This window comes from Arachis ipaensis, chromosome B1 (assembly GCF_059453495.1).
Source record: "Arachis ipaensis isolate K30076 ecotype BB chromosome B1, ASM5945349v1, whole genome shotgun sequence".
Lineage (NCBI taxonomy): Eukaryota > Viridiplantae > Streptophyta > Magnoliopsida > Fabales > Fabaceae > Arachis > Arachis ipaensis.
Window position 1 is genome coordinate 59,179,809 of NC_142436.1, and position 25,777 is coordinate 59,205,585.

General features: G+C 39.2%; 1 protein-coding gene across 2 annotated transcripts; it reads left to right on the forward strand.

Annotated features, from left to right (window-relative positions):
• Positions 1-20,185: 20,185 nt before the first annotated feature.
• LOC148576721 (uncharacterized) lies at positions 20,186-24,047 on the forward strand. Of its 2 annotated transcripts, XM_088503283.1 has the most exons (4): positions 20,186-22,389; positions 22,468-22,779; positions 22,869-22,974; positions 23,043-23,717. In XM_088503283.1, the coding sequence occupies exons 1-4, from the start codon at positions 20,957-20,959 to the stop codon at positions 23,715-23,717; spliced, it is 2,526 nt and encodes an 841-aa protein (XP_088359409.1). In that variant the 5' UTR covers positions 20,186-20,956. The 2 variants fall into 2 exon arrangements, with proteins under 2 accessions (XP_088359409.1, XP_088359410.1); XM_088503284.1 differs by lacking the exons at positions 22,468-22,779; positions 22,869-22,974; positions 23,043-23,717 and adding an exon at positions 23,921-24,047.
• The last annotated feature ends 1,730 nt before the right edge of the window (positions 24,048-25,777 follow it).

Here is a 25,777-nt window from a genome sequence, read left to right on the forward strand (position 1 = left end):
CTCTGCTTTCCTGCTATCTTCATCCAATCAGTCTTACTCCTTTCCATGGCTGGCTTTATGTGATACATCACCATTGTCAATGGCTACTTTCGGTCATCTCTCGGGAAAATGATCCAATGCCCTGTCACGGCACGGCTAATCGTCTGGAGGCATCACCCTTGCCAATGGCTTCATCTTATCCTCTCAGTGAATAATATGCTCACGCACCCTGTCACGGCACGGCTATTCATCTGTCGGTTCTCGATCATGCTGGAATAGGATTTACTATCCTTTTGCGTCTGTCACTAACGCCCTGCAATCGCGAGTTAGGAGCTCGTCACAGTCATCCAATCATTGAATCCTACTCGGAATACCACAGACAAGGTTTAGACCTTCCGGATTCTCTTGAATGCCGCCATCATTCTAGCTTACGCCACGAAGATTCTGGTTAGGAGATCTGAGAGATATTCATTCTAGCTTACTTCATGTAGAACGGAAGTGTTTGTCAGGCACGCGTTCATAAGGGAGAAGGATGATGAGCGTCACACATAATCATCACCTTCATCACGTTCTTGCGTGCGAATGGATATCTTAGAAGAGAAATAAGAAGAATTGAATAGAAAATAGTAGTATTTTGCATTAATCTTTGAGGAACAGCAGAGCTCCACACCTTAATCTATGGAGTGTAGAAACTCTACCGTATGAAAATACATAAGTAAAGGTTCAGGCATGGCCGAGATGGCCAGCCCCCTAAAATGTGATCAATAGTCTCCTAAGATGAACAATGGATTACAACTGAGACCAAAGATTCCTAATACAATAGTAAAAGGTCCTATTTATAATAAACTAGCTACTAGGGTTTACATGAGTAGGTAATTGATGCATAAATCCACTTCCTGGGCCCACTTGGTGTGTGTTTGGGCTGAGCCTGAGTGTTGCACGTGTAGAGGTCCTTCTTGGAGTTGAACGCCAGTTTTTGTGCCAGTTTGGGCGTTCAACTCTGGTTTTGGCTCCTTTTCTGGCGCTGGACGCCAGATTTGGGTAGAAAGCTGGCGTTGAACGCCAGTTTACGTCGTCTATTCTTGGCCAAAATATGGACTATTATATATTTCTGGAAAGCCCTGGATGTCTACTTTCCAATGCAATTGGAAGCTCGCCATTTCGAGTTCTGTAGCTCCAGAAAATCCACTTTGAGTCCAGGGAGGTCAGAATCCAATAGCATCAGCAGTCCTTCTTCAACCTCTGAATCTGATTTCTGCTCAAGTCCCTCAATTTCTGCCAGAAAATACCTAAAATCACAGAAAAACACACAAAATCATAGTAAAGTCCAGAAATGTGAATTTAACATAAAAACTAATGAAAACATCCCTAAAAGTAACTAGATCCTACTAAAAACATACTAAAAACAATGTCAAAAAGCGTATAAATTATCCGCTCATCACTTATCCTCAAGCAAAAGAAAAGAAAGGAGAGGGATAGAAGGAGAGCTAGTGTTGAATGGTGGATGAGAGGAGGGAGGCCGAATGTGGCTTTAAAAGGGAGAGGGGGTTTTCGAAAATTTTAAAAAGATAAGATAGAAGATATGATTAAAAAATAAATCTGATATGAAAAGATGTGATTTAAAATTGAAAAGATATGAAAGATATTTGAAAAAGATAAATCTGGATTTTGAAAAAGATAATGTGGAGATTTCAAAAAGATAATGATGAGTTGAAAAGATTTTAGAAGGAAAAAAAATATAGATTTGTTTTGGAAAATTTGAAAAAGAGTTGGATTGGATTGAAAAAGAATTTGTGTTTATGGATTAAGATACATTTGATATTTTTAAAGTAGGGTTTTTAGAAATTAGGAATTTTAGAAATCAGGGTTTGTAACATGTTTATGCAAGAAATCATGAATTGAAACATGAAAATTAAAATTAAAATGAAAAATATGAAGTAAAAATAAATTTACCTCCTCCCCTCCATCCTGGCGTTAAACGCCCAAATGCTGCATGTTTTGGGCGTTTAACGCCCAAATGCTGCTTCTCCTGGGCGTTCAACGCCCAGCTGTTGTTTCTTTATGGCGTTGAACGCCAGGAACTCCTTTGTCACTGGGTGTTTTTTTGAACGCCCAGGACGTTGTAAATCTGGCGTTAAACGCCCAGAAGGAGCTTCTTTCTGGCGTTTAACAGCCAGATAGCTATCCTTACTGGTGTTCAACGCCCAGTGGATGCTTCTTTTGGGCGTTGAATGCCCAAAACAGACTTTTACTGGCGTTTTCTTGCCAGTGAGCTCTCTTTCTCTATTTTTGTGTGCTGAATCCTTCTATAACCCTGTGAACTTATACAATTGACTCTTTACCTTTGTAGCAACGAACTTTATATAAACAAATAAAATCAAGAATAGGACAAAATAACAGAAAAAGTCTTCCCAATGGCTGGGTTGCCTCCCAGCAAGCGCTTCTTTATTGTCTTTAGCTGGACCTTGCTAAGCTTTTAATCTAGCTTCAGCCTTGAGCACTCTTGCTCAACATTGCCTTCAAGATAGTGCTTGATTCTCTGTCCATTAACAATGAACTTCTTATCAGAATCAATGTCTTGAAGCTCCACATAACCATATGGTGATACACTTGTAATCATATATGGTCCCCTCCACCGGGATTTCAGTTTCCCGGGGAATAGCCTGAACCTAGAGTTAAACAACAGAACCTTTTGTCCTGGTTCAAAGATTCTAGATGACAGCTTTCTGTCATGCCACCTTTTAGATTTCTCTTTATAAAGCTTGGCATTTTCAAAAGCAGTGAATCTGAATTCCTCTAGCTCATTCAGCTGGAGCAATCTTTTTTCTCCAGCTAGTTTGGCATCAAAGTTTAGGAATCTGGTTGCCCAGTAGGCCTTATGTTCCAGTTCCATGGGCAGGTGACAAGCCTTACCATACACAAGTTGGTACGGGGAGGTCCCTATAGGAGTCTTGAATGCTGTTCTGTAAGCCCACAGAGCATCATCTAAGCTTCGTGCCCAATCCTTTCTACGGGTACTTACAGTCCGTTCCAGGATTCTTTTTAGTTCTCTGTTAGAAACTTCAGTTTGCCCATTTGTCTGTGGATGATATAGAGTCGCCACCTTGTGGCAAATCCCATACCGGACCATGGCAGAGTAAAGCTGTTTGTTGCAGAAGTGAGTGCCCCCATCACTGATTAGTACCCTAGGGACACCAAACCTGCTGAATATATGTTTCTGGAGGAACTTCAGCACTATTTTAGTATGATTGGTGGGTGTGGCAATGGCCTCTACCCATTTTGATACATAGTCAACTGCCACCAGAATATAAGTGTTTGAGTATGATGGTGGGAAAGGCCTTATGAAATCAATTCCCCATACATCAAACAACTCAATCTCCAAGATTCCTTGTTGAGGCATGGCGTAACTATGAGGCAAGTTACCAGCTCTCTGGCAACTGTCACAGTTACGTACAAACTCTCGGGAATCTCTGTAGAGTGTAGGCCAGTAGAAACCACATTGGAGGACCTTGGTGGCTGTTCGCTCACCTCCGAAATGACCTCCATATTGTGACCCATGGCAATGCCATAAGATGCTCTGTGCTTCTTCTCTAGGCACACACCTACAGATTATTCCGTCTGCACATCTCTTAAAGAGATAAGGTTCATCCCACAAGTAGTATTTTGCATCAGAAATTAATTTTTTCTTTTGTTGCCTGCTGTACGCCTTGGGTATGAACCTTGCAGCTTTATAGTTTGCAATATCTGCAAACCATGGTGTTTCCTGAATGGCGAACAAATGCTCATCTGAAAAGGTTTCACAGATCTCAATAGAGGGATAGGGCGTCCCTTCTACTGGCTCTATTCGGGACAGATGATCAGCCACTTAGTTTTCTGTCCCTTTTCTGTCTCTTATTTCTATATCAAACTCTTGCAGAAGCAATACCCATCTTATAAGCCTGGGTTTTGAATCCTGCTTTATAAGTAGATATTTAAGAGCAGCATGGTCAGTGTACACAATCACTTTTGATCCTACTAAGTATGATCTAAACTTGTCAATGGCATAGACCACTGCAAGCAATTCCTTTTCTGTGGTTGTGTAATTTTTCTGGGCATCATTTAAAACACGGCTAGCATAATAAATGACATGCAGAAGTTTGTCATGCCTCTACCCTAGTACTGCACCAATGGCGTGATCACTAGTATCACACATTAATTCGAATGGTAATGTCTAGTTTGGTGCAGAGATAACTGGTGTTGTGACCAGCTTAGCTTTCAGAGTTTCAAACGCTTGCAGGCACTCTGTGTCAAACAAAAATGGCGTGTCAGCAGCTAGCAGGTTGCTTAGAGGTTTTGCAATTTTTGAAAAATCCTTTATAAACCTCCTATAGAATCCTACAAGCCCCAGAAAGCTTCTGATTGCCTTAACATTGGCAGGTGGTGGTAATTTTTCAATTATCTCTATTTTAGCTTGATCCACCTCTATTCCCTTGTTTGAAATTTTATGCCCAAGGACAATCCCTTCAGTCACCATAAAATGACATTTTTCCCAGTTTAAAACCAGGTTGGTCTCTTGGCATCTTTCCAAAACCAGTGTCAGGTGATCAAGATAAGAGCTGAATGAGTCTCCATATACTGAGAAGTCATCCATGAAGACTTCCAGAAATTTTTCCACCATATCAGAGAAAATAGAGAGCATGCATCTCTGAAAGGTTGCAGGTGCATTACACAGCCCAAATGGCATCCTTCTGTAAGCAAACACTCCAGATGGACATGTGACTGCTGTTTTCTCTTGATCTTGGGGATCTACTGTAATTTGGTTGTAGCCTGAATAGCCATCCAAAAAACAGTAATAATCATGACCTGCTAGTCTTTCTAGCATCTGGTCTATGAATGGTAAAGGAAAATGATCCTTTCTGGTGGCTGTATTGAGCCTTCTGTAGTCAATACACATGCGCCACCCTGTAACTGTTCTTGTAGGAACCAATTCATTTTTTTCATTATGAACCACTGTCATGCCTCCCTTTTTGGGGACAACTTGGACAGGGCTTACCCAGGGGCTATCAGAAATAGGATAAATAATCCCAGCCTCCAGTAATTTGATGACCTCTTTCTGCACCACTTCCTTCATGGCTGGATTTAGCTGCCTCTGTGGTTGAACCACTGGCTTAGCATTATCCTCCAATAAGATCTTGTGCATGCATCTAGCTGGGCTTATGCCCTTAATGTCACCTATGGACCACCCAAGAGCTGTCTTGTGTGTCTTTAGCACTTGAATTAGTGCTTCCTCTTCCTGTGGATTTAAAGCAGAGCTTATGATTACTGGAAAAGTGTCCCCTTCTCCCAGAAATGCATATTTCAGGGATGGTGGTAATGGTTTGAGCTCGGGTTTAGGAGGTTTTTCCTCTTCCTGAGGAAATTTCAGAGGCTCTTTCAATTCCTCTGAATCCTCAAGATCAGGCTGAATATCTTTAAAGATATCTTCCAACTCTGATTCAAGACTCTCAGCCATGTTGATCTCCTTTACTAGAGAGTCAATAAGATCAACTTTCATGCAGTTTTTTGGTGTGTCTGGATGCTGCCTGGCATTGACAGCATTCAACTTAAACTCATCCTCATTGACTCTCAGGGTGACTTCCCCCTTTTGGACATCAATGAGAGTTTGTCCAGTTGCTAGGAAAGGTCTTCCTAGGATGAGAGTAGCACTCTTGTGCTCCTCCATTTCCAGCACTACAAAGTCAGTGGGAAAGGCGAATGGCCCAACCCTGGCAATCATGTCTTCAATCACACCTGATGGGTATTTAATGGAGCCATCAGCAAGTTGGAGACATATCCGGGTTGGTTTGACTTCTTCAGTTAAACCAAGATTTCTGATAGTGGATGCAGGTATTAGATTGATGCTTGCTCCAAGATCACATAAAGCTGTCTTGGTGCAATTACCCTCTAGTGTGCATGGTATCAGAAAGCTCCCGGGATCCTTAAGCTTTTCTGGGAAGCTTTTCAGAATGACTGCACTACATTCTTCAGTGAGGAGAACTCTTTCAGTTTCTCTCCAATCCTTCTTATGACTCAAGATCTCTTTCATGAACTTGGCATAAGAAGGTATTTGCTCAAGTGCCTCTGCAAATGGAATCTTTATTTCAAGAGTCCGAAGATAGTCTGCAAAGCGAGCAAATTGCTTATCCTGCTCCTCTTTGTGGAGTTTTTGAGGATAAGGTATCTTGGCTTTGTATTCCTCAACCTTAGTTCCTGCAGGTTTACTTCCTACAGAGGTGGTTAGAGAAGCCTTTTTAGAGGGGTTGTTATCAGCACTGGTGTCTGTCTGATCCCTCACTGGCATTTGATTGCCAGAGTCAGAAGCTGGAGTGGCGTTGGACGCCAACTCCTTACTTGTTCCTGGTGTTTGAACGCCAGAACTGTGCTTCTTTTGGGCATTCAACGCCAATTCCTTGCTTGTTTCTGGCGTTGAACGCCAGGACTGAGCATGGTTTGGGCGTTCAACGCCATCTTTCCACCCAATTTCTGGCGTTTGATTGCCAGAATTATTCCTCTCCGGGCTCTTAATGTCCTCAGATGGATTTTGGGTAATTTGCTCATTTCTTGGCTTCCTGTTATCTTGAGGTGGGGAATCTAATGTTTTCCCACTTCTCAATTGAACTGCTTGGCATTCTTCTGTTATTTGTTTTGACAGCTGCTGCTTTGTTTGCTTTAATTATACTTCCATATTTATATTAGCCATTCTTATCTCTTGTAGTCTCTCTTTGAATTCGGCTAACTGTTTTGTTAGAAAATCCAATTGCTGATTGAATTCAGTAGCTTGTTCTGTAGGACTCAGTTCAGTCACTATTCTAGCCTCTTCTTTCATAGAAGGTTCACTGCTTAGGTACAGATGCTGATTTCTGGCAACTGTATCAATGAGCTCTTGAGCTTCTTCAATTGTCTTTCTCATGTGGATAGATCCACCAGCTGAGTAATCTAGAGAAATCTGAGCTCTTTCTGTAAGCCCATAATAGAAGATGTCTAACTGAACCCACTCTGAAAATATTTCAGAGGGGCATTTTCTTAGCATCTCTCTGTATCTCTCCCAGGCATCATAAAGAGATTCATTATCTCCTTGTTTAAAGCCTTGGATGTCCAGCCTTAGCTGTGTCATCCTTTTTGGAGGGAAATATTGATTCAGAAATTTTTTTTCCAGTTGTTTCCATGTCCTTATGCTAGCCTTAGGTTGGTTATTTAACCACCTCTTAGCTTGGTCTTTTACAGCAAATAGAAACAGTAATAGTCTGTAGACATCCTGATCTACTTCCTTATCATGTACTGTGTCAGCAATTTGTAAAAACTGTGCCAGAAACTCTGTAGGTTCTTCCTGTGGAAGACCGGAATACTGGCAACTTTGTTGCACCATGATAACGAGCTGAGGATTCAACTCAAAGCTACTGACTCTGATGGAGGGTATACAGATACTACTCCCATATGAAGCAGTAGTGGGGTTAGCATATGACCCCAGAGTCCTTCTAGACTGTTCATTTTTACTTAGATCTATGATGGAGAAAGGGAGATGATGTGGCTTTATTTTATTTATTTTATTATATAAAAAAATTCGAAATAATAAAATAAAATAAAATAAAAACTATAATAAAATAAAAAAATTGAAAATATTTTATGAGGATTTTCAAAAAAATGAAGAGAGAGAATAAGTGGTTAGGAGGTTTTGAAAAAGATATGATTTTTTTAAAAACTTGACAACTAAGATATGATAAGATAAAATTTTTGAAATTGAAATCTAAATTTTTATGAAGAATTTCGAAACATTAGCTTGAAAACAGTTAGAAAAGATATTTTTTTTTTAATTTAATAAGGAAAGAGAAAAACAATAAAATAGCACAAGATTTAAAATTTTTTTAGATCTAATGCTCCTTGTTTTCAAAAATTTTGGAGGGAAAACACCAAGGAACACCAAACTTAAAAATTTTAAGATCAAGACATAAGGAAAACTCAAGAACACTTTGAAGAATCACAAGAACCACAAGAACATGAAGGTAGAACACCAAACTTAAAATTTTTAGCAAACCAAACTAAAATTTTCAAAAATTATAGAAAGATTAACAAAAAAACACCAAAATTAAAGTTTGGCACAAGATTTAATCAAAGAAAAATTATTTTTGAAAAAAAAAGATTTTAATAAGAAGATACCCAATTACCAAGAACATAGACCAACGCTCTAGCCAATTGGGCAGTAAATGTAACACTTGTTTTGAAGAAGTATATATATATATATATTTTATAACTGAGAATAATTTTTTTTGAAAACTAATGTTTTGAAAAGCCACACGAAAAACAAGAAAAGAAACAGAAAAAGAAAAACTAAAGATCAAACAAGAAAAATAAACAAGAACAACTTGCAGATGAAGGAAGAACAAAGAACACAAATTTCAAAAATTTTAAAAGAAATTTTTTTTCTAATCTAAGCAACAAAATAAACCGTGAGTTGTCCAAACATGAACAATCCTCGGCAACGGCGCCAAAAACATGGTGCACGAATTTGTTACATGTCAATGTCAATAATACTATCTTTTCACAAATTCACACAACTAACCAGCAAGTGCACTGGGTCGTCCAAGTAATACCTTACGTGAGTAAGGGTTGAATCCCACGGAGATTGTTGGCTTGAAGCAATCTATGGTTACCTTGTAACTCTTAGTCAAGAAAACAATTCACTTATCAAATTGAATTGCAAGGAATAAAAGGGCATGAAATAAATACTTGTTATGCAGTAATGGAGAATATGTTGGAGTTTTGGAGATGCTTTGTCTTTTGAATCTCTGCTTTCTCTCTGCCTTCTTCTTCACGCATGCACGTCCCTCCTATGGCAAGCTGTGTGCTGGTGGATCACCTTTGTCAATGGCTACCATCCTTACTCTCAGTGAAAATGGTCCAGGTGCGCTGTCACCGCACGGCTAATCATCTGTAGGTTCTCAATCATACCGGAATGGGATTTACTATCCTTTTGCGTCTGTCACTACGCCCAGCACTCGCGAGTTTGAAGCTTGTCACAGTCATCCACTCCTAGAATCCTACTCGGAATACCACAGACAAGGTTTAGACTTTCCGGATTCTCAAGGATGCTGCCGATGGATTCTAGCTTATACCACGGAGATTCTGATTAAGGAATCTAAGAGATACTCATTCAATCTAATGTAGAACAGAAGTGGTTGTCAGGCACACGTTCATAGGTTGAGAATGGTGATGAGTGTCATAGATCATCACATTCATCATAATGAAGCACGAATGAACATCTTAGATAGGAACAAGCGTGTTTGAATAGAAAACAGAAGTAATTGCATTAATTCATCGAAACACAGCAGAGCTCCTCACCCCCAACAATGGAGTTTAGAGACTCATGCCGTCAAAAAGTACAAAGTTCAGATCTAAAAATGTCATGAGATACAAAATAAATCTCTAAAAGTTGTTTAAATACTAAACTAGTAACCTAGGTTTACAGAAAATGAGTAAACTATGATAGATAGTGCATAAATTCACTTCTGGGGCCCGCTTGGTGTGTGCTGGGGCTGAGACTTAAGCTTCTCACGTGCCTGGGCTGTTTTGGGCGTTCAACGCCAGGTTGTAACCTGTTTTTGGCGTTGAACTCCAACTTGTAACCTGTTTCTGGCGCTGGACGCCAGACTGCAACATGAAACTGGCGTTGAACGCCAGTTTACGTCATCTATCCTTGAGCAAAGTATGGACTATCATATATTGCTGGAAAGCCCTGGATGTCTACTTTCCAACGCAATTGGAAGCGCGCCAATTGGACTTCTGTAGCTCCAGAACATCCATTCCGAGTGCAGAGAGGTCAGAATCCAACAGTATCAGCAGTCCTTTTTCAGCCTGAATCAGATTTTTGCTCAGCTCCCTCAATTTCAGCCAGAAAATACCTGAAATTACAGAAAAACACACAAACTCATAGTAAAGTCCAGAAATATAAATTTTGCCAAAAAACTAATGAAAATATACTAAAAACTAACCAAATCATACTAAAAACTATATGAAATTAACCCCAAAAAGCATATAAAATATCCGCTCATCAACGGCAACCTAGGCAAAGGTGATTCCAAGGGTCTTGACAAGGCGTATTCAATTCCCATCCTCCTTTTTCTAAGGACTTCCACCTCTTCACAAGATCTCTTAATTTCAATCATTTGTTCAACAATTTTATCTAAACCTTTTTCCTTACTCAAATCATAAATGGGAGGACGAGAGAGATTTACCTCCACATTGCTTTCAAATCCAATGGGGGAAGGTTCTTCATATTCAAAGGATTCTTCACCACTAAGACTTGGTGCTTGCTCTTCCTCACCATGGGAACTCAATTCTTGCTTTATCCCATCCAAGGCTTCATATGGAATATGCCTTGGAAGGTGTGCACTTTCCTCCCTAGCATCAATTTCAATCATCTTGGAGGGGTTTTCTTCAACTCTATGTTCCCAAGGAGGTTCCGCATCTCCTAAGTCTTCAACCATTTCTTCCTCTACATCAACAATTATGGCTTCCTCCAATTGTTCCAATACAAAGCAACTTCCCTGATTCTCCACTAATCTCTCCTTCATGTTATGCTCTTCATTTGATTCTCCACATGTAGCCATGGGAGTTCCTTGAGTGTTCAAGCATTGGGATGCCAACCGGTTTACCACCTCATCCAAGGCAGCCTTGAATTGTTCTACATCCCTTTTCATCTCCTCTTGTTCTTGAACAAGAACATTAAAGATATCATCCATTGGAGGTTGGGGTGAATGGAAGGGTTCATCAATTTGGGGGAAGGATTCAGAGTCGGAAGGTGGTTCTTCTTGGTAGAGTTGTGGTGGTCTAATATTTTCCCTTCTTTCCATTTGTTGCACAACACACTCCATGGTTGCTTGGAATTGTTCCAATGTCTCCTTGAAACGATCCTTTGACTCTTGCTCCTCTTGGATATCATGAGTAGGATCATATGGCTCTTGGATTGAAGGGCATGAATATTCTTCCATGCGAGGTTGTGGTGGAAAGTAGTATTCATCTTGTGGTTGGAAATTTTCATACATTGGAGGTGGTTCATCTTGGTAATAATATGGAGGGGGTGGCTCTTGAAAATGTTGATGTTGGAATGTTGGTGGCTCTACATGTGGTTCATATGGCTCATATGGTTGTTGGTAGGATGGATATGGATTAGGGTCATATAAAGATGGTTGGTGAAAGGTGGCTTGTGAGTATAGTTGATGGCTAAGTTGAGGATATAGCTCATAGGTGTATGGTAGTGGTTTTTGGAAGTCACAAGGGGATTCACCATAACCATTGGATTGGTATGCATCATAGAATGGCTCTTCTTCATAGTGCATTGGTGGAGGTTATTGCCAAGAGGATTGATCATATGCATATGGCTCCTCCCACCTTTGGTTATCCCATCCTTGATGCACATCTTTATTGAAGTTCCCATTTCCTGCAACATAGTTGTAATCACACTCATAGCCAAAGTGAGAATTCATAGTGTAAAGTGAAAATAAGAAAAAAAAGCTAACAAGAAATAATGAAACAAAGTCCTAAAACTAGCAAAAACTAACAAGCAATCCAAAAATCAAGCTATTCACAATATTCACATATATATAATAACCAATAACAAAACACCATTGCAAGTCCCCGGCAACGGCGCCATTTTGATGAACAGACTTTTGTGTGGTTTAGAATTTCTCAAATGAAACCTCGTTGCATATATAGTTTCTAAACCAACAATAGCCCCTTCATACAAAATTTTTGGTTGTCACAAGTAACAAACCTCTAAATTTATAAACCGAAGTATTTAACCTCGAGTCGTTCTCCCTAGGAATTACAATAAAGTGCCTTATTATTGGTTATGGAGCATGTTTTAGGGTTTTGATAAGAGACATGAAATGTAAATAGCAATAAAAATAAACTAACAACTAGAAAAGCTCTTGACAAGGAATAAGAATTAGAAGTCCTATCCTAGTTATCCTCCTCAATTGTGACCACAATTGTCCATTGCTACCACTTAGTTAACCTCTAACCATGGAGGAAAGTCAAGTGGATGAATTAACTTGATTCCACAAGTCCTAGCCAACTCCCAAGGGAAAGACTAGCTTTAGTGGTATCCAAATCAATTTGCAACTTCTAATTATCAATCTACAAAGGAATTAGATAACTTAAGCGTCACTAATTACTCTACCAAAGCCAATAGGAATAAAATCTATACTAAAATCCAACCAAGCATTTTATCAAACACTTGGAAGGCATAAAAGGAAAACATAGTAAATTGCAAGGAATGTAATTCTACACTACTCAATTGCTAGGAATTAAACAATAACAAAATCAAATCAATAATAAAGGAACATAAATCATAAATTGCATTGAATTGAAAATGGAAGAACACAAATGCATCAACATAAAAGTAGAGAATTACATGAATTAAATGCAAAACTAGAAAGAAGAAGAGTAGAAGAAGAAGAATTACAAAAGGAAAAGTAAATCAAAGCATGAATTAAACCTAGATCTAAGATGGAAATATCCTAAGAACCCTAATTCTAGAGAGAAGAGGGAGCTTCTCTCTCTAGAAACTAACCTACATGATGCTAAGTTACAAACAATTGCTCCCTCTTTGTTTGGACTTCAATTCTGCATGAAATACACTCAGAAACAAGTTAGATTTGGGCCTGGGCAGCTCAGAAATCGCCCCCAGCGTTTTGTGTTTAAGTGGGTCATGTAAGAGTATTGGCGCATACGCGCCATGTGCGCGTGCGCGTCAATTGACAAAATCTTCATCCGCGCGGATTCGGTATGTACGCGTGCGCGTCTATAGGCGAGACCACTTTTGCGCGTGCGCGCCTCGTGCGCGTGCGCGCCTCGTGCGCGTGCGCGTTCTTTGATGCATTCCCAATCTTTGTTTCTTCATGCATTCTCCCCTTTATATGCTTTTCTACTCATTTCTTCCATCCAATACTTGCCTTATAAACCTGAAATCACTCAACGCACACGTCAAGGCATCGAATGGAATTAAAATGAATCAAAATTACCAATTTTAGGGCCTAAAAAGCATGTTTTCACATTTAAGCACAATTCAAGGGAGAATTACAAAACCATGCTATTTTATTGAATAAATGTGAGAAAAAGTGGTAAAATCCCCCAAAATAAGCACAAGATAAATCACGAAATCGGGATTTATCACTACCCAGGTAAATCTAATCCCACTATCATCTCCCTTCAGTTGGATGATATCCTTGAGTATAGGGTCTTGATGAGCAGATATTTTATACACTTTTTGATGTCATTTTCTTATTGTTTTCAGTATATTTTGTTAAGTTTTATTATGTTTTAGTAGGTTTTAAAGCAAAATCTACTTTTTGGATGCTAATTAGAGCTTTTGTATTTTTCCTATGATTTTAGGTGGATTTTGGGTGATTTTGGCAAGTTTTGGCAAAGTTTGATTCAAAGGCAAGGAAAGCATAGCAGATGCTGTCAGAATCTAACCTCCGTGCATTCAAATGAGCATTTTTGGAGCTACAGAGATACAATTGACGCGTTCTCAATGGCGTCAGAAAGCTAACTTCCAGAGCTTTCCAGCCCTATATAATGGTTTATACTTTTTTTCAGATTGCTCTGCCCAAAATGGATGTTGAACGCCCAAACTACCCTTTTTCTGGCGTTCAACGCCCAAGAAGGACCAACCTCCCAAGTTGAACGCCCAAACTGGCGTTCAACGCCACAAAGGGAGCAAGGAAGCAGCATGGACACTCCCTAGTGGGCGTTCAATGCCCACTCCCTCAAGTTGGATGCCAAGCTCATCCCAAACACTCACCAAGTGAGCCTAGAAGTAGATTTTAGCACTCCTTAGCTTAGTTTCACATATCTTTGTAATTTTAATTTTAAATAACATCTTTTAGGGTTAGCATCTCCTATTTAAGGAGGAGAACACTTAGGAATTAGGCACACCTTCGAGGGAGGATAGATACCATTAGACACACCTAAGTTTCTCTGTACAGTTTGAGCAACTAAACCTCCTAAGTTAAGGTTAGGGGCTCTACTGATTCCTATAGATTAATGCAATTACTTTTCTACTTCAATCTGTGTTTGATTCTATTCTATGATGCATTATTGTTCTTCATACTAATGAATCTCGATTCTACATGAGTTTCTTATGAGTCCTGACCCAGATAGTATTGAACTACAGCTTGAGGGTGCATCACGGGTTCTAACCGAATTATCTGGACTAATTGGGGTATGTGACATATAACCTCGTTAGTCAGGGGCAATTGAGGTTCCTGTGGCTCTAAGGGCTAGAACCATAAGAGCATCAGTGTCTGATCCGGAAGATCCGACCTTGTCGCTGGCGTTTTAAGTAGGATCATCAAAGAGATTGAATTGCGCGCGCTTCACCCTCTCCCAGATTGATCTAGTCCGTTCGGATGTTTGGTCTGGACCGGAGGAAATTAATGACCACGACCAATGGCTTAATCACTTACAGCCTTGCTATTGAAGGAATCATTCATCATTGGAGTAGTGAGTATGACATGTTAATCCAGAAGAAAAAGCATCTCCAAAGCCTTAACTGACTGCTAATTACTGTCTTTATCTTGTTCATTTATCACTTTCATTATTGTTTGTTTATGCGCCTACAACAATCAAAACTACCTTTCTATTCGCCTGACTAAGATCTGCAGGATAACCACAACTTGCTCAATCCGGCAATCCTTGTGAGATTCGACCCTCACTCACCTGAGGTATTACTTGGACGACCCGGTGTATTTGCCAGTTCAGTTGTGCGAGTCACAAATTCGCACACTAGGTCTATTTTGACCACTCTTCTCCCTGCCTTCAATGACTTCACTGCCAGAGAGTTATCTGACGCAACTAGAATCTTGTTCATTCCTGGATTTTTATCCAAAATAATTGTTACTTCTACTTCTAGGCTTGAAGTTGCGACAATTTTTGATGTCGTTCTTACAACCATTTTTCCTTTTCCGTCCTTGTCAACTACAGCCACCACTGCCTCACCCATTATTGCTTTATAGGGTGCATCAACATTCATTTTCATCCATGGTTGTGGAGGAGGATTTTAGGTAACATGTCATCTTTTAACTTTTGCTTCCGTCTACATTATTGTTTGCTCATCCATGATTGCTTGTGTGTATTCCTTGTCCATTATTTCTTCTCTGATAATTGTTGCTCTTGGCTTAATTTTGTTGCTTTGATAAATTGCATGGTTCCTTGACTTCCAAACCTCCCAAATCAGGAACGTCAATTTGCTAATCCATTGTTCCTGATCTTCCTTGACATTATCTCTAATCTTCTTTATACACTCTTTTAACCACCTTCCAAATGAAGTAATTGAATCTTTTGTGGGTATTAGTTGAATTTGTGCAACGAACCACACTGCCTGAGTCCATAGACATAACAAAATAACATGTTCTGTGCTCTCTATCTCATTTTTACAAATTTGGCAGGTTGGTTGCCTAACAATTTTTCTCTTGTATAAATTTTGATTTACTGGAATTATACCTTAGACAACTTTCCATAAAAATATTTTAATTTTTTAGGAGCTTGAATCTACCATAACTCCCTCCATTGCCTTTCAAATCGATACTAGTGGATGCCAATTAGGTTCACGTTCCCTCATTTCCTTTCTAGCCATGTGATAGCATGTTTCAATTTCATATTTCCATCCGCTCTATCAGGTTAGATTAATTCATCATCTCTATTAATAAGATTGAGTGGAGTTTTTAAAAATTTATCCCTTACTTCTTGAGAAAAAGGCTGGTCTATTTTCACTTTGTCCTACCCCCTCTTTCGAAGTAACTAAATCACTTACATACTCAATTAATGGATCTCTATTGCCGTATATTTTATCACTACGGCAGAGGCGGACGATAGCTGCGACAAAATAGTGGCATTGGCCATAACCGCTGCTCATTCGAAGGATAGCGGCGCAGGTGAGTGGCGGTCTTTACCGAGGCCGCAAAACACCCCTAGATAGCGGCCCAGCAGTGAAAATCGCCGCTCATTCGGGGTATATATCCTCAGGCCCGCTCGATTTGGCAAGCCTTCTTGGCGCGAAGAGAAGCAGGAGCAGAGGCGCGCAACATGCCCGCCCTTCGTTTCGCAACAATACCTGGCGATTACCTCAAGAAACGCAGCTAAGTAGGTTTCAATTCATTGTTTCAATTCCCCCCGTTTCGTACTTCCAGCATTTGATTCCCCCCAATTGTTCAGAAATCCGCGTCTTGTGTTTTTGGTAGCGCGCCAAACGAGCAGGCGCAGAGCCCCGATTCATCAGCGGAAGAACCCACCCAGGTGAGCATTTGATCACAATTCAATTTGGCCATTCCCCTTGTCCTGTTACAACCATTAATCGAATTCCCCAAATTTGCAGAAACCCCCAATCTTTCGAGCTTTCCTCTGTCATCCACAATTCCTGAAACTCATACTCTCTCCTGTCTAGTCGCGCAGTTCCCATCACGACCTCTCCCCGTCACTGGTTAGTCCTGACACTCTGATCTTTTCTTGCTTTTTTCATTCTTGGTTAGAATTTTGCAAAAAAAAATTTGATTTTAACTGTCTTTTAGTAGGGTTAATTGCTGCTCTTGAGTGATTGGAATTAGAAGGTACCCGTTTTTTTGATTTAATGGGTGCTTTGCATTGAAAGTGATAGTTAGAGTAGATAAATCAAAAAAGGGTCGTTATCATTATTATAGGGATGACTTTCCTTGGTTTGCATCTCTATTGCATCTTGTTCCTGTTTTTTTAAGTACCCAAGAATGTGTTTCTTTGGTTTGCATCTCTCCTCCACAGGAGAAATTGAGGAACTTTGCATTCTCTAATCTGCATCTTTTGTTTAATTGATAACTTTATCATGTAAAGTACAAGACATTGGTTTAAATTTATAAATTATATGGAGATGTAATAACAAATATGATGACATAGTACTTGATCATTGCCCTCTTGTGATTCGAATGAGTGGCTAAGATGTATTGTTATGAACTTGGATAAGATGAAGCTTTCTAGGTCTTGCATTTTTTGCTTTCTTTTTGGATTGGAAAAAAAGAGATAATTTCATTAAGATGAGAAGATAATACAAATTGGGGATAAGGATTCCCTATACAAAGAATTTGGAATAAGGTTTATTACACGCACACGAGCTTTTCACTTTGTCTTTCTTCTGTATCTCTTGATCTTCTTAGCTATATCTATATCATATCACCAAGAATCTGATCAATCTACTATGAGAAACTATAGTTTCATAAAAACTCTAAAAACTGTTAGCAAAAAAACTGCAATTTTATGTTCTAAATTTGAAACTAATTGTAGTTGATTCCGTTGGTTTTCTTTCTTTCCATGATGCTTCGATCCTTGTTCCAAAAAGATTATAGAATTCAGTTTTTTTTTTCGAAAAATTGATTACAAGAAAAACACGCACGCATGCTAGTTATTTTCATTAAAATATTGATACCATTGTGTGATGAGTGTGGAGTTGAGAAACAAGATTGAGGTGTTTGAGTGATCAGAGGAGCATGTTGATACCATTCTATTGTTTTAATTTTACAGATTCTGTTCTTCTCAATTGATTGTTCATTGTTGCTTTTTTCCTCCCCTTTTTCTTATGATCAATCATCAATGGCAAAATTGAAGAAGTGGATGATGATGAGAAACCGTGTTGTTGTTTGATCATGTGTGTGTTTTTATTTTCATTTTGAAGAATCAAAAGTGGTAACAAAACAAGAAAAGTAAGATTTGTTTGCTGCATGTATGTGTACGAACTTGCAATGGATATTTTCAGTTGATGTTTAATTTCCTGAAGAACCTCTGCATAAACAGAAGAACATAGCTAATAACAAAGTCATTAAAGAAAGATTGAAATTGGGAAAATAAATATAGATTCATGATGTTAAAGTTTGATTTGAAGTGAACTTTCAATTAAGTAACTGGAAATTTGACTATAAGATTTAATTAAGTTATATGTTCGTACAGTATTATCAAAATTTTAAAACAAAATCTCTGTAGTTTATAATTTTATAATTATATTCTGATGTTATATAAATTTTCCAATAGATTCCTAACAAGTAGAAAATGTAAGATACTTGCTGGTTAATAGCTCCCTTTCAGTGCAATGGCAAGGCATGGTAGTTAAACTCTCCCAAGTAGCCAAGACCTTTATATAGTAGTAGAGAAGTTGATTTAAATAGCTACTAGCTCCCTTTCTGTAATTCACCTCTTTTGATGCACCATTTTCTTAAACTCTTGTTGATTCATTTGCTCTTAGCAATAGGCATAACACAGTTATGATGTAACTCTACATATCTAATTCAATATACTTGCTGGTTAACATTCATTATATAACAAGTATATGGTCATGGTTGGATTGATTATGTAGTATTTAATCTTGTTTTTATTGTATTATTAGTTAAATAATCTTATATGGAATCCTAAATTAATCTAGTTTTAAATAGGATGCAAGTTCTGAGGATAATAATAATATCTGGATTAATCTAGTTTTAATTATTAGGATGCAAGTTCTTGGACCTTGTCGATAATAATTTCCTGATTGCATTGACTATGGCTAACTAGGAGGAATGCTACTTTCAATTTGATATTTTCAAACGGTCACATCTCAAGTTGACAAGATCTAGTCAATATTGAGAATAATATCTCTTAAATAATGTGACAGTATCAAATTGAAAGTAACACAAAGATTAAATTAAAGGGAAATTAAGCATTGAATCTTGCTGGAGTAACAGAAAGCAATAGAGTCATTGAATAAAGTGACTTTATTCGATGTACATAATACTTTCATGCTAATCCATCACAAATTTGATTGGATTATTGGATTTGGTCATGCTCTTATATTGTAAATGCAATAATTGCAACTGGATTCGAAGCAAATTCATAGACAAACCTTGTGTGTTTGAAGTCTCCATTAATTGATTCTTGAATGATGGATCAGGCATGGTTCTAAACAAAGTATCTTGATGAGAAGCTTGTGTATTCATTCATTTTCTTAGAATAGGGAGAAAAAAATTGAAGAAAAAAAAAATTAATCTTGTTAGAATGGTTTCATATTATAGCATAAACTAAACTTCTAAATTTTAAGTTATTTTTGTGCAGCATAATCCGTGATAAAATAATTATAATTCTTATCATATAAAATCATTACTGAATACTATTGGCATTTTTTATTGTTTTATGATTTATATCATTTGTTTGGTTTTGTTTTTATACTGTGTATGGTCTTTCATGAAGATGCCGTTTTGTTTGGTGATATAAGAGTCATGAACTAATGATAGTCCATGAGAATCAAATTTAAATGTATTTAACTGAATAGTGTTTTCAATGCTTTAATCATTGATTCTTTGTTTTTTAGAGAATATTATCCATATATCTTTTCCGAAAATATTCCTGAATGAAGGGTTAATAATTTATTTTTTTCACTAAACTAATATATGCTATTTACACGGTCGAAGACAGGGGAACTAAAATTTGGCTTTCTTATAAGCATACAAGGCATAATATATCTACAATTTTAAGATCCTATCCTCTATCTGTTATAATTGTCCACCTAGTTTTTTTTTTAATTGTTTTTTAATTCTAAATTTCAATTATGTTATGTCTTCTATCAATAAGATATTTTGTATATTTTATTCATTGTACTTTATGATTTTTTAGTTATATTCATTGACTTATTTATTTTTAAAATTTTAAATTTATTCTTGTTTTCTTTTTCAATTTTTAAGGAAGTTTTTCTTTGTCTTTTCTTTTTCTGGACTTGGAACCAGCAGTTCTTTCTACCAGTAATCTTTTAAGAAAGCACAGAATTTTGCAATGAGTAAGCCTCTTTTCCAATACCTTTCGTGTGCTTCATGTTATCCGGAATGCAAGTAACTTTGTTTCTATTTCTCTTTTGAATTATTCCGTCGCTCCCTACATGGTATTGCTTGTAATATATTGTCGAATTTATTACGTATGGTACTCTCTCATATCATAATTGTGATCAACTGTTATTGGTTCTCCTAACACACACCCCCTTTTTTTTAGTTCCATTTCTTTTTAATACTAATAATCTATTTGTATGTGCTAATTCATTTATTTAGACATTGATAAGAGCTGGATTACAAAGCCACGGGGTAGTATAGAATATAAGAATGGACTGAATAGATTCCTTGACTTTGCGTTTGACAATGCATCATCCGATGGGATGATACATTGTCCATGCCCTCTGTGTGGGTTCCGGTTTTTCCAAACTAGAGAAGCTGCATACGATCATCTTCTGATGAAACCATTTCCCCCTAACTATACCTTTTGGTTACATCACGGTGAGAGGATTGTAGACGAGAGACCCAGCGGTAGGGAAGAACTAGATTCCACTATAAATTCAGGAGATCAAATGCGTGACATGATCCACGACGCATTCAATTTGCCGGGACTGCAGAATGAGGATGAAGATTCCATGGATGGGCATGCTGGAGCCGTTGCGGATGGGTTGCCGTACTTATCCGAAGGACCTAGTCACGAGGCTCGTGCCTTTCAAGACTTGCTAAAGGACGGCGAGCAGGAATTATATCCGGGATGTTCTAGATTTTCGAAGCTGTCATTCTTGGTCAGGCTGTACCATATAAAGTGCATGTGCGGAGTGAGCAACAAGGCTTTCGGATTGATTCTAGAGCTATTGGGGGATGCCTTTGAGCATGCACAGATTCCGAAGACCTTGCACGATGCCAAGAGGATCATAAGGAAGCTGGGTATTGAGTACAAGAAGATAGATGCATGTCCAAATGACTGCATGCTATACTAGGGTTCCGACCACGGTCTTTCTAGATGCAAACGGTGTGGAGCATCGAGGTGGAAGCAAAAGACCAGGAAGAATGCTTTAGTAAGGATCAACGCCGTTGTTAAGAAGAATGGTAAACCTCAGGCGGCGAAAGTTCTTCGTTATTTTCCTCTAATTCCACGGTTGCAGCGATTATTTATGTCCAGCAAGACAGCTGTGGACATGTTGTGGCACAAGAGAGGCACCAACTCTGACGGTTTCTTGAGGCATCCCAGAGACGGCGAGGGTTGGAAAGCATTCGACATGAGATATACTGACTTTTCCTGCGATCCGCGCAGTGTTCGCTTAGCCTTGGCCAGTGATGGCTTCAATCCTTACGGAAACCTCAGTTCAAAGTACTCAATATGGCCAGTGATTCTTATTCCATACAACTTACCCCCATGGATTTGCATGAAACAAACCAACTTTATACTCTCTATGATTATTCCCGGTCCTAAAATGCCTGGCAATGACATAGATGTATACCTGCAGCCCCTGATCGATGAGTTGAAGCAGTTGTGGGCCGGTGTTGATACCTACGACGCCAGTCAGAAGAAAACATTCAAGATGCATGCAGCGTTGATGTGGACTATCAGCGATTTTCCTGGCTTGGGCAATTTATCTGGTTGGAATACGTACGGCGGGAGAGCTTGCCCCACGTGTAATTTGGACGCCGAGACTAGGCGACTCACCTTCAGTCAGAAATGGTGTTATATGGGTCATCGTCGCTTCTTGAATCGCGATCACAGATATAGACAAGACCGGATTAGATTTGATGGTAAAGTAGAGGATAGATCCCCACCTACCAAATTGACTGGCAGGGATATCCTGAGACAATTGGAGGGTGTGCCCGTCTCACAGGGCAAGGTGCAAGCGGTGGGGGGTAAAAGAAGACGCGGACATCAGACCGTGCTGCAAGACGAGTCACCCTGGAAGAAGAGGAGTGTATTCTTTGATTTGCCATACTGGGAGAACAACGAATTACGTCACAACCTTGACGTCATGCACATAGAGAAGAATGTGTGCGACAACATTGTATTCACCATGTTGAACGAGAGCGGTAAATCCAAAGACCACCTAAAAGCTCGTAAAGATCTCCAGTTGATGGGAATCAGGCATGATATGTGGCCACTTGAAGGTGGAAAGTATCCCGCTGCAGTCTTTACCATGTCGAACCCACAGAAGGATGTCTTTCTTAGGACCATCAAGAATGTGGTCTTTCCAGACGGGTACTCTAGCAACATCTCTCGCTGTGTTGACTTAAAACAGCGCAAGTTATTTGGTTTGAAGAGTCATGACTGCCATGTTCTAATGGAACATCTGTTGCCAGTTGCGTCAAAACACGTATTGCCCACCCCAGTGTCCGCCGTCTTGGCTGATTTATCAGCCTTCTTCCGACTAATATGTAGTAAATCTATAGATCCTCAACAACTTCCTCTCCTTCAGGATCATGTGGTCCATACTCTGTGCCACATGGAGATGATATTTCCACCTTCCTTCTTCACAGTTATGGTTCATCTAACGGTGCATTTGGTTGAGGAGGTACGTCTCGGTGGCCCAGTGCACTACCGGTGGATGTACCCAATCGAGAGGTAAAGATCTACTTAGGCTTTTTCGGCCTGTTTTAGTAGGATATCTGTCACCTAGTAATTTATGTTATGTTCTCGAAGGTACCTATGTCGTCTCAAGCAGTACGTGCGTAATAGGGCCCAACCAGAAGGATCGATTGCAGAGGGCTACCTATCCGAGGAGATTCTCACATTCTGTTCAAGATACCTAGATAACGTGGAGACTAGGATCAACCGACCGACACGCGTTGACGACCGTCCGAGCGATGCTCCACCGAGCGAGATTGCCAACATGTTCCCAGAGGTTGGAAAGGCAGTCGGGGCAGCTTCATTTTTCACACTAAGTCCAACCGAAAAGCTTCAGGCACATCGTCATGTACTGGTTAACTGCATTGCTGTAGAGAAATTCTTGGAGTACGTATAGAGCTTGGGTTCTAAAATTATACAATGAGCCAATTTGATATTGATGGTACTGAACTTGAAGTATCTTTTTATGTGCACAGTGAGTACAGAGCCATCACAAAAAGAAAACTGCGAAGTAAAACAAGGTCCCAGTCTCACATAGATAGTGTTGTGCACAGAGGATTTTCAAACTGGCTCAGGCATGAGGTAATCTCTAAAATCCAAGGATCCTACTACCCTTTGGTGCTTTCTTGCCTCTAATGTTTCAATGCCAGGTCCCATTTGGAAGCACCAATCATTCGAACGAGTTGCAATGGCTCGCCTGCGGTCCAATTGCTCAGGCCAAACGCTATCAGGCGTACAACGTCAATGGATTTAAATTTAGGACCATGTCAAGGGAGGAAGGGATGAAAACACAGAATAGCGGGGTTTATGTCACTTCGGATACTAGAAGTTATGCAAGTAAACGGGATGCCAATGTTGCTGTTGGCGGTGTCTCGTATTACGGGAGATTAGTAGACATCATCGAGCTTAACTACAGTGGTCAATTCACTGTAGTCTTGTTCAAGTGTCTTTGGGCAGATACCACGTCGGGGAGAGGCATCCGACAAGATGTTTTGGGCCACACCTGTGTCAATTTTGCCATGCCGATTCACACCGGTGAACATGAAAACGATGAGCCGTACATCTTGGCATCTGAGGCGCGTCTTGTGTTCTACGTGGAGGATGAGGTGGAGAGCGGATGGAGTGTAGTAGTCCATGTGAAGCCAAGAGATTTGTTTGACATGGGCGAAGATTATGAACACTGTGAGGTCGACCTTCATCCACAGTCTTGTATGACTAGCTTGCCTGAATTTGATGTCGAAGGCCTGCGGTTGACAAGAGACGGCGATTTAGAGGAGACCATTACCGACGGGGTTGAAGATTGTGATGAGGCAGCCGATTCCTAAAATACTGAGTTGTATTTAGTGGAGTGTATTTTAGTCATATCATTAGACAGTATATCATTAGACAGTAGGTTGAATGGAATGAGTTTTCTTATATTCTTTAAAATTTATCCTTTTATATAAAATTCTCTTATCTAATTGGGTCTTCACAATATTTAAAATTTATACTGTCCTTGAACATTCTTTACATCTCCGTTGACTTTCAGGGAAATTGGAGAGCAGAGACTTCTTTCTCATTTCCAGAAGCCGTTGGTTTGCAGAGAAGATGATAGATGCGTCTCCTTTCTCTTCATTGGAGGACGCAATCTCATTTGCAAGGCAGTTGTGGTTTAAAGAGTCCCGTATACAATCATGGTTGGATGCCTTCTCTGGACACAGTCACCTCTTTCGAGCCATTCGTTATGCCCCGGGATCAATGATGAGGGTTTGTTTGCCGCTGCCCGATTTAATTTTGTAAATCCTTTTCTTATTCGTGAATGAAACCCATATTCACATGGTTATGTTTAAATTTTAGGAAATGCTTCATTGGGACCGAAAGTACCGGGCTAAATTTGGGTTTGAGTTTATAACAAGTACGGAAACATGGTTATCACAGGAAATACTTGACGAGGTGAAGGTAAAATAGTTTATATTTTCCTTGCTATTTATCTAAAGTATATAAAACTGAACCTTGATATTTGCTTTCTAGAGTTAATAAATTTGAGTCATTAAGGCGAATCACCTTTGAGGCTGGGTAGTTTAATTGTATTTTGTATAGCAAGATTAACTTGATGAGATATGTTTGCTAGAAGATAATAGCATATAATAGAGAGTTTATAGTTGTACTCAATCATATAATATAGACCCTCTTGCAAAAAGTTTTAGAAGGGTTGTGTTAACTATAAGGAGAAGTATTAGAAGGATATTTAGGAAGGTATATCCGTATGCATAAAAGAATTTCTAAGTTGCAACAAGAAGGGCATTCTCTTCTGGATAAAATCTATAAGTTGTGAAAGTAATGGGATCGAACAAGAATAAATGTAGGGGATGAAATGTGGAGGAAGAAAAGATTTGCTCGAGGAGGAAACCTGGCACAACCAGCAGCCCTTTAGCTGCTCTAATGCAACACTGCTGGCATGCAGATTGGAGCAGATTGAATGTAGCTGTTACATATTCATATATGGTATGATGACATATGGAAGAGAAGTGGTGGCTTGCAGCAGCATGTAGTGATCTAGCAGTAAGGGGCTGCAATTTTAGTGGCAATGAGGCAGTTCTTTCCTGCATTGGTTCAGTAGTACAGTGTTGAGGTGCTGCAGTACCTGGGGGAAGGTTGCTCTTGACGTTAGTTTGTGGCACTAGAATGGGAACTGGAGATTGGGATGTTTACTGATCGAGCTGTTGGTTTTTGTGATCTTTGAGCTATGTGCTGCATTTCTTTTCTGAACTTTCTTCAATTGGTATGGCTATGTTTTGGAACATGCAGCTAAGCATGAGATTAAGGCTATTTTTTGAACTGATTAAAGTTTTCCTTTTTCTTTATCGTTTTACTTATTCTGGATTTGTTGCATTGTGAATATATGGTTTTGTTGTTTTGGGGTTCTGGTTGAAAAGCTCCCGCAAGGCAACATTATTGCACTATAGGCGGGCAGCACACTGTATGTGTATATGCATAAAGGGCATGGGACAGATGGTTATCTCAGGTTCTTGCAAAAAGTTTTTCTACATTATCTTGGTGGTGTGTTGTGTAGGTACGCTATGAAAATACTCTTGTTGTTGAACTGGATATTGCAGCACGAGAGGAATTCAAACTCATAGAACATGGACTCGAACGACTATGGGAACGTAAGATGATCAACTTTTTAGTAGTTTAATTAGTATGATTATGTTCATACACTGATTCTGGATATTCTGTGCTTATATTTGGCTATGATGTACCTCTCAGGATTAGCTCGATCCCAAATTCAGGAGGCATCGGTAGAAACGGGGGAGGTGGTTCCGGATTCAGTGGAGAAAGAGGCCGTTGTCTCCTCCGATAACTCTGAAGAGGCTGATTCTGCTGGACAAAAGGGTTCGATGCTGTC

Coding starts and splice junctions, on each gene's coding strand:
- LOC148576721 (XM_088503283.1), top strand. CDS start 20,957: ATGTCCAGCAAGACAGCTGTGGACATGTTGTGGCACAAGAGAGGCACC. Junction 22,390..22,467: donor TGGATGTACCCAATCGAGAG/GTAAAGATCTAC, acceptor ATGTTCTCGAAG/GTACCTATGTCGTCTCAAGC. Junction 22,780..22,868: donor GCTGTAGAGAAATTCTTGGA/GTACGTATAGAG, acceptor TTATGTGCACAG/TGAGTACAGAGCCATCACAA.